Source organism: Haemaphysalis longicornis, unplaced genomic scaffold, assembly GCF_048455015.1.
Source record: "Haemaphysalis longicornis isolate Haplotype H1 unplaced genomic scaffold, Haemaphysalis longicornis Haplotype H1 scaffold_7, whole genome shotgun sequence".
NCBI classification, from domain to species: domain Eukaryota; kingdom Metazoa; phylum Arthropoda; class Arachnida; order Ixodida; family Ixodidae; genus Haemaphysalis; species Haemaphysalis longicornis.
Genome location: NW_027526422.1, coordinates 8,669,879 through 8,679,181, shown reverse-complemented (window position 1 = coordinate 8,679,181; position 9,303 = coordinate 8,669,879). Strand labels below are relative to the sequence as shown.

Here is a 9,303-nt window from a genome sequence, read left to right as displayed (position 1 = left end):
GCTTATTTGAGCGAAGTTTACGTTAAAAGTGGTGTCAGTAAGGTTCTAACTATGGAATCTTTTGAATGAACCAAACTTATGTTTTTTAAATCCTTTAAGGTCGGGTTCTTTAGCGAGCAAAAATATAAGGGGGTATTTTCTAGTATATAGGGGTGAAAATATGGGTGCGCTTTTAAGCGGAATTATAAAGGCCGTACGGCCTTTTAGAATTGATTTTCTCGTGCGACGATAGTAGAACTCACGAAGTGCTACAGGGGGGCAGACTGGTTTACTCGTCCAGTCCACGAAGCAATGCCGATTGAACGGCTTCACAGGGGTTGATGTGCGTTGCTCGTACGCATGCGCACAGCGAGGGACCTCTTCGACGAGTGCCACGTGACGGAAGAGTGCGCAGCGGCCAATCCCTATCTTCGCTGCATCCACAACCTCTGCGTGTGCGTGTCGCCGTACGCGCTACGGGACAAGAAGGACTGCCAGCCAGGTCAGCAGGGCCACAACTCATGCGGTAGTAAAGGGCTGGCCACGAGACTGCACTGCTGATTCGGTAAAGCTTTGTGGGGCACGTGATTCCCATGCGCTGGGCGCTGGTGAGCCGCTCGTCCCCACTACGTACTCACACAAGCCCTAAGAAATAACTTGAAAAACAAAACCTTTACTTTTTCGTGGTACAATATGACCTGGCTTCAAAAGGAAACCCATATGCGCGTACGTCTGTCGTAGCCTTTCGCAGTCGCTATCACTGCCGGTAATGAAGCGATCTCAAATAACGGCTTCGACGGCAACAAAGTGTCTGAATGCGCGTATAGTAACAGTAGCACGTCCCAACGCATCGTCCCGGCCATCATGACTCGCTTCTCGTTCTCACGCAAGGGAGGAATGGACTCATGAGGCGGAGGAGGGGTCACAATATCGCTCCCCATACAAGGCCCTCGTCAATGAGATCGTAACTCTGCGTCATCAGAGGATATCCCGTGATACAAAGATTATGAACCGTACTATAAAACGCCAGCCAAAGCAGGAAAGAAAAGTAATGGTGTCTGAAGAGACATGCATGACGGCCTCAGTAGCTACGTGGGCGTCAATGAAGCATGTGCAATGAATTTCGCCCACCGCGTGAACAGTAGTGTAGGACCTAATGAGCAATGGCGTTTCGTAAGTACCGGCTTGGAGAAACCTCTCACTGCTTTCCCGTCTTTGCTACTCTTTCCTTCGCTGCAGTGAACGACATCCGGCCGTGGATTTCGTGGCTGGCGCCCTTCTTGGTAGCTGCCGTGGTGTCGGCCACATCGATTGCCTGCTTTGTCTCCAAACGGTACGAGTCGGCGGACGCATATATGCCCGTGATTTTCCGCCTCCACGCTGAACGATCTGCTCAATCCGTTGCGTCGTTTCTCCGGACGTCTTTCATCTTTGGATAACTTAGAAACAGGGCTGTAACACGCTGAAGACATACAGGTTATCGTACTCACCAATATCTAAATGTTATCGCTAAATATGGCAGATGCAAGGTATTCATATTAAGGGAACTTGTATTGAAGTATTTGTATATGTATTATGGCATGATTTATTATGCTCTCTACATGTCTCATCATTCATGCATCAATGATGGGCGCCCTTTAGCTTTAAACAGCTTGAGGCCAATCATGCGCCAAAGTTTGTGCTGCCTCGTTGACGTTGACAATGGCCACACGTACTTGAATTCTCCACCTGCACCTCAGTAACTTGAGAATCTGGGAGAGTTACCGCCGACCATTGCAAACTTAGGCCTGAGTGCTTCCTAGCACAATAGGAAATAACTTCATCATATCAGTACAAGTGAGGCTAAACTAGGCGGGCACAACAGGATCAACTGCACAGGTTCAGGACAGGATCTGGCCACTGGGGTGTTGCATTCGGTCGAAAACTCCCAGTCAAAGGTAGTATGCGTCCTGCCGTGGATACACGTAGGAGGACAATGACTATAATCACTAGACAGTGACCACAAGAATACGACGATGATTATGGTAATATGGTGGGTTGTGAGATCGGAAAGCGTGAATATTTTAATTTTTGAATAACAAAGAATTCGAATCTGATCACTTGAGAAAAACAAAAACAAGACGGCACGAGGACGTAGCCATTCCAAATAAACATTAAGCAGCATTTGCGATATCACCGCAATGGATCGAGAAACTAATAGTTGAAATGGAGTTAAAGCTGCTTGTAGCATTTAGCATTTCCTTTTTTTTTTTGAGGGGGGGGGGGTGCTGTCTATGCCGGTCTGTTGCCAGAATCGCGTCCTGTCATCTGGAACATTTTGATTTACTGCACAGACAGGCTTTTTTTATGTCAGCAAACTTTTTAGCATTTCATTAAAAAGGGCTTGAAGTATTCAAGTTTCACATTTGAAGCAGTGAACATAGATGTCTTGCGGACATCGCAGCCTTGACGCCTAAAAAGTGATATAATTGGCTTCAGTAGTTTGTACAGATGCCTCAAAAAAATTTTTGCAGCGATCCGAGGACGGAATCACATCTAAAATCGATTTTTATGGTCCCGGCCGTGAGCTTCCACAAATCGGCAGCACTAGCGAAATCGCTTTCGGCGTGACGAAACATTGGCCGGCTTGTCTGTCCGGTTCAGGGTGACGTCATATAGTCGTTTTCGGGACCGGAAACGATGTCCTGCTCTGCTGCTGTCAGTGGTATTCGTTTGGGCAGGAGACGTGGGTGTACCTGTGTGAGCAATGCTTGTAAACTTTGCGCACTTTGCGTGTTCGACGTCTTTGCTCTTCAGTTCGTGGCCGGCGCATGGTGTTCCCTTGCACTGGTGCCGAAAATTGCGCTGTGCCGGCACCGCGCGGTGCGCGATGTCGACGCGCACCGCGGCGACGCGGCGGTGGTGTCGCCGAGCTCGGCCAAGTTGTGCTATTGCAATTTCGCGGAATGCGAAGTACTGCTCGTGGAAGCCTGTCCGAGCAAATCGACGACAACGCCAAGATGCGCTATTTTCCACGCGACGACATGCAGCGCTAAACGTGGACTGAGTGCGTGCGCGGCGGCGGCCGCAAGAACTGTCGCCCAAGGCAGAGGGCTCTAGGTTGCTAGGGTCAGCTTGGGTGTTGGAAACTTTAGGCTTAGTACCGTGGCGACTATTTGATAGCCGGTATCGGTACAACTGCGAATGACCATTCCTTACAGAACTTTTCACCACACTATCATCTCCATTTTCGCATATGGAGCTTTATTTTGGCGATAATTGCCGTTTCAGTGGTCGGTGACCAAGACATCTGCCGTGGCCTGTTTTGATTCTAGCGCGCAGGTGGCGCCATCTTTCGGTCGCTCGCCGCACCGCGGTGCCGGCAGTGCTGGGTCGGAGCGCCGAACCTCCGCTGCCGGTCAGCGTATAGGCTTACCATAGCGGCAAATATCTGAACGCCGCTTTTAAATTCAGCGCTGATAACAACCCCTAGCACAATTTTTCAACACACTAACATCTACTTTCTCGCATATGGAACTTCTTTTTCGCGATCAGATTGATTATAAGAGTGGCGACAAGCTGTTGCTATCACGGTCTGCGCCGGTTCGAGCCGCAGTGACATTAAAAAACGGACGACGGCGAAGACATCGCCGGCCTAATCCCCTGGCCAAATAAAGTTGTTCTGTCTGTCTGTCTGTCTGTCTGTCTGTCTGTCTTTCGGGTGGCAGCGACTCATCCGAGTCTAAGGATTCAGACGACATGTCGACTGCGCGGGCGAGTGCGGACCATGTGCAATTGTAGCAGACGATGCGGCGAACGTCCCTGGCGTCACGGGTGACACCGTTACGTAAGACTGGCCCGCTTGCAGGCTGGCCTTCGAACGGCCATTTCCCCGTACGGCGACCGAATTTGAAACTGGTTGCAATAAACGTGCTATAATTAATTCTATGTTGGCGGTTCGGTTCGATTGTCGTAATTACTGGGCCAATAGATATTCTTTACAGCATAAAAACTGAAAGCGAGAAATTTATTGTCAGTACTCCTTTAACGGCTTGCGGACATCGCAGCCGTTAAGGAACGAATGTGTATGACTGCACGAGCAGACCGCCGGGGGCTGTACGCATGCACATTGGCTCGTATACATAAGGCAACATGCAGCATAAGCCCACATGAAAAAGATTATAACACGCAAAATATGCGCACATTTTCTTGGGTTTGCTTAAGGCATGCACCTAGCTACGAACAGTATTTATTACGTGGAACACCAGCGCCAGACCAAATTCGGGATATACTTGCACCGCTTGAAACCTAATTTCTTAAAACGGGGGGCACCTGGAATTTTTTTGTCCTTGTTCTCCCTGCCCCTGCTGCACTTGGAGTGAGGAGCTCCCTCACGCGAGATAATTTTAGCAGAAGCAATAGTCGCAACTGGTTGCATTTTATGAGTATCATTTTGCCCTCATATTCTTTTCTTGACTTTGCAGGTGGCGATCCGCAGGGTGCTTTCAACCAGCGGTCGACCAGCCGAGCAATGTAGATCACGTGGCTGCGGCAAGTGGGCATCCTCTTTACGCCACTTCGTCTTGGCCTCCTGTTAGAGAGCCCTGCATGGCCAGCGGTGGTTTGGGGCGGCGCGAAGCGATCCTGGCATGGTTGCGTATGCCGGTCATTGACTACGGCCGTCTGCGCGAGTGGACCCGGTTTTACAAGAAGGCCGGCCGGGGGGCCCACGTGGCATCCCAGTCCGATGACTTCCACGAGGCCGGTGTCCCAGCTCAGGACGCTCCGACACTATGGGCCAAGCGCGCCTTCCGGCTGCTGCCTTCGCCCGTGTACCAGGGCAAGCTGCTCCAGAGGCTCAAGAGCCAGGCTGGGCTGCGGGCCGGAGTCTCCAGTGGCGGCGCACCTGCGTCCCCGCTCACCTTTCTCCGGAAGTACACCGCCGGCCCCCGCGGTCTGGCCTGGACGCCGCAAGAGGCGACGCCAATCCCGTCTGCGGCTGCGGTGCGCCCGGTCGAGCAACAGTCCTCGCTGCCGTTCACTCCACAGCAGACGACGCACGATTCGCAGACGTCCGAACCGCCGGCCGCACCTGCCACTGTTTTGGCGGCGTTCGCTCACCACCGCAGACCCGAATCCCCGCTGGCGTTCGCGCGAAGTGACGAAGCGGACGGCTCGTCGTTCCAGTCCTTCCCCATGGGCGAAACGCCGAGCGCCCTCCCGCTGGACGCCGTGGACGAGCTTTTGCGCAGGCTGCAACGGATAACCGCTGGAGGCGCTGGCTACGGCGGCGAAGACGTGCGATCCTCTGGCACGTCCGAGGAGGAACCTCCGCGCGTCGTGCGCAGGGTCACCTTCGCCGACTACTAGCGAGCCGCGCGGGCTCCTGCGTATGTTTAGTGAATAAAGAGACGAAACGATCGCCACGTGGAGATACGCTCCCCTTTGTGAATCTTCCGGGCCTGCTGTCGCTGTTCCATTAATATGCATTTTACACGGTATTTCTGCATAAACATAATAGGAATACCTCTCAGTTTGTAGGCACGAAGGCCGTTGGGGTTACTTCGAAATATTTCAGGAAAGCGGGCAGACCTCGACCCCAGTGTGCACCGGTGTCCCATTCGACCCATCATAACGGCCTGAACCGGCAAGGGGACTCAGGGTATGACTATTTATACCGCTGGTCGCGCCCATTATTTCTATGATCTGAGAAGAGGGGTGCGGGAGGGGCGGTCACCAAATCAAACAGGGCTATTCCTTCAAGTTTCGCCACTTGGGCTGTTCGCATTTGCAGATCTGGGGGTGTATGTGGTGTGATGAGCACTTCATGAAGGTGTACTGTTTTCGTGGCTGAATTCTAGCGTGATTAAATGGGCCGCTCTTGGCGTTCTCCTGAACTCATCTCCCAAGTACTCGGTGAAACTATCTTGCTTACCCCACAGAAAGATCTGGGTCCTGCTATTAGAGTACATTGAAATGTTCGTAGGGGTTTGAGTGGAAGAGAATTAAGCGCCTGCCAGAATAGCATGTCCTTTGAGGGGAGAGAGACAGAGAGAGAGAGAAACCTTAATCACAGTTGAAGTGAGCATATTTGTGGTTGGGGTCGTTGGTACGGCCGGCTGTCTTCGCCCTTTCTGCTAGCAAAAGCTGCGTTTCACAAAGCTGCGTTTGTGAGCTGGCCAGCGTACTCCCACTGCTCGCGTGAGGGGTCGGGGATGGGGGGAAGACCTGGGTTTAGTTGGCATTCCCAGACACTATGGTAAAGTGTGCCTGGGGCTTGGCAATAAGTACATAGATAATCATCGAGAGTAGGATGGATGGCGCATAGTCTTATTGGGTGTGGGTACGTGTTAGTTTGTAGTTGTCTCAAGATGACTTCCGTGGCCTGATCGGTGACTGGTGGATAGAGTTGTCTCGCTAGTCGGTAACGTTGGGTGATGTCGGCGTATGTGAGGAGCGGTTGCCAGGTTCCTTCCGACTCTTTTTGCGGTGCCCGTTGGGCGAGTTCTCGAGCCGGGATGTGACGTGTTCCGTCTGGTTGCCGCGAAGAGCAGAGTGGGCCGGGGTCCAAATGATTGTGACCTGCTTCTGTGGTGGTCGTTGAAGGAGAACCCGAAGCGCTTGTCTTGAAAACCTACCTGCTTGGTATGCTCTTCAGGCGGCTTGGCTGTCCGTAATAATTACTTTGGCCTTTGTCTGGGAGAGGGCAAGGGAGATAGCCGTCTCTTCAGCCGGCTGGGTGTTAGACGACTGAGGCGGCAGACTGGAAAGGAGGTTGCTTGTGGAGGTAACGGCCGCCGATCTTACCCCGTACCTCGCGTATTCCGGGTCTTGTCCTCCGTACTATTTTTTTAGCGGAGTAGCTCTTGCTATGCGTCATCCCTCATGATGTTGAGGGGATATGTTCCGGAGTATTGTACGGACAAGAATTCTGGTCCTTAGTTCATGCGGGATGTCCACTGTGTCTTCCGTGATGTGCGGTGCCGTGTAACCAAGCGTTTCCCTACCTATTGGGCACAAAAAGAAAAAAAACGAACGAAAACAAGCCGAAACTATTAAGGAACGTCGCGCACAGCCTACTTCCCAAAGCACTGAAGTTATGTGCACATGTATGAGCTGCTTCGAAATACGCCCTTTGTGCGTAATGTGAGTGGGATGACGCCGCATCTTGAAGGGGCCGCAACCAACATGACGTCACAGATCAAGCGAACGTCGCCGCAAGAACGCATTAATGAGAAGAAAAATTTAGAAATACATTTGGTGCTCCTTACTTACCTTACGTGCATTAGCGTATGTGTGCTATAGCATGGCATGCTCGTGGAAATGAATTCTCATTTGTCGGATCGTACACACCCGTTTATTAGAATTAAACAAATTGTCATTCCGGCATTTTTGCGCGATTCTGACACCGTGTGCATCCCTTAACTTCAAAAACCTTTGTCTAGGGGAGCTGGCTCGTTATTCCTTAAAAATTAGCACAAAAAGAGACACAAGACATATTTTGAAAAATATACAAGAGAAGCGCTCGTCCTGTGTAGTCTTCATCTGTCTTGTGTTTACATTTCGCGCTCTTTTTAAAAGAACCCTTGGAGGGATCCTTTTTTTCTGCTTTTTCTCTTTTCTTTCACCTTTCAATGAGGAATTGAAATTATCGCTAAGCTGCCTATAAAGCCGGCTAAAGTATTGCATTATCAATAGGAGGGTGGTGTCGACAAAAAAAAAAGGGACGGCGTTGTTCGATGAACACCAGAGTGAGAGAGTGGAAGGAGCGGGGGGAAAGAGATCCATCGATGCAGAGGTGAGTGAAAATCAACTGACAAACTGGAACCCCGACTGCTTGGGCGAGATCAGATGCGTCGCGACACCGCTTGCACGTGTTGATGCGTCGTGAAAAATGTATGCTGTGGAGTGGGTATAGGGCGAGTACGCGAAGAAGAGGATGGAATGGCGGATATTTACTAAAGATCCACCGCTAGCTCTTCTATTAGCATGTAAAATCCCGCTTACTGGTCAATCTTCTGATTGGTGAGCGCAATGAGAGAGAGAGAGAGAGAGAGAGAGAGAGAGAGAGAGAGAGAGAGAGAGAGAGAGAGAGAGAGAGAGAGAGAGAGAGAGAGAGAGAGAGAGAGAGAGAGAGAGAGAGAGAGAGAGAGAGAGAGATAAAGGGTGACCCAGCGCCTCCATCCACTGGTCAGATGAATTAATGGGAGGGAATGGGTCCTCTGCGCAAGCCCACATTTGGCGTTGCACCGTGGCCTTTTCGCCACGGCGGGGACAAAAGGGAATGGGTAGAGGGAGGGGTGGATGCGATGCAGGATGGCTCCAGAGGGTACAGATTTCGTTTGGGGTTCACGCCAGATGCGGTCCTCGAGCTCCCGAACGGGGAACGAGTGGACGGGGTGAAGCTTGCGGTGGGAGAGCGGTAATGCGGTAATTCTCTGTGAGCGGTACTGCTATGTGACAGAGCGGTGCTGCTCTGCGACCTGTATGAAGGCCAGGAGACAATATCCGAGCCCGCTTGCTCGTAGACAGACTCATTCGCAGTCTAATCTTATTGGCAGTCTTATTCGGGGTCTTATGATCCCTAGGCTATAAGATGCGTTCCGGAAACTTATAAAGCAGCCAATAAAACTCTAAATAAGGTTGTGATGATACTGCGAATAAGCCTGCTTCGAGCAGTCTTATTCACAGACTTATGCTGACGTGGTCGGTCATTTTATCATAAAGGTCGACCTGCATACAGTGAAAAACGGGTGAAGAAGCCGTAGAAGTGGCGAACGATGCCGAGCGGGGGCCGTCGGACCATATGCTTCAAAGTAAATAAATGCCTGTTTAGCGGAGATCGACGCCGTTGAAAGGTCGTCCCGAAATAGGGTGGAAAGGGCCGCACAACGCCTGTGCCAGAAACCGGAAGGCCTACCTACTTGGATGCGGCAGCGACGGCTGCAGCCACTGCAGCCAACCACAGTTTTCAACTTTTGCGGTGCGCTATGGGCGTGTGCTTGTTTCTCCCGGATATCGCGACTGTTTGTCTCCCTGACGTCAAACAAAGATGAAAACGAACGATCGCCTGCGGCCCGATATTTGACGCGAACAGACATGCGACCGACCGTGCGCGCAGTGTGAATGTGTGATCGTCTGCTATACCGGCTGTCGTCGCAGTGTCTACAAAAAGGCGGCACGTAGATGACCGAGCAACTGTATTAAAAAAACCATGCCAATTAACTCAGAAACAACAAATAGGCGTTCGTAGTAGAACTGTAATGCGAGGAGGAGGAGGAACAAACGTGTGTTTTACATATTTAGAGCAGATGGGCGGCCGCCTTAGTCCAGGTAGCCGCGTGC

At 51.3% G+C, this 9,303-nt stretch overlaps 1 protein-coding gene across 1 annotated transcript; it reads left to right on the top strand.

Moving 5' to 3' along the window:
• Nucleotides 1–339: 339 nt before the first annotated feature.
• On the top strand, nt 340–5,361 carry LOC144144987 (uncharacterized). Its single transcript, XM_077676486.1, has 3 exons — nt 340–481; nt 1,219–1,312; nt 4,443–5,361. Exons 1-3 carry the CDS (start codon nt 340–342, stop codon nt 5,326–5,328), a joined length of 1,122 nt encoding a protein of 373 aa, XP_077532612.1. The 3' UTR covers nt 5,329–5,361.
• Nucleotides 5,362–9,303: the final 3,942 nt, after the last annotated feature.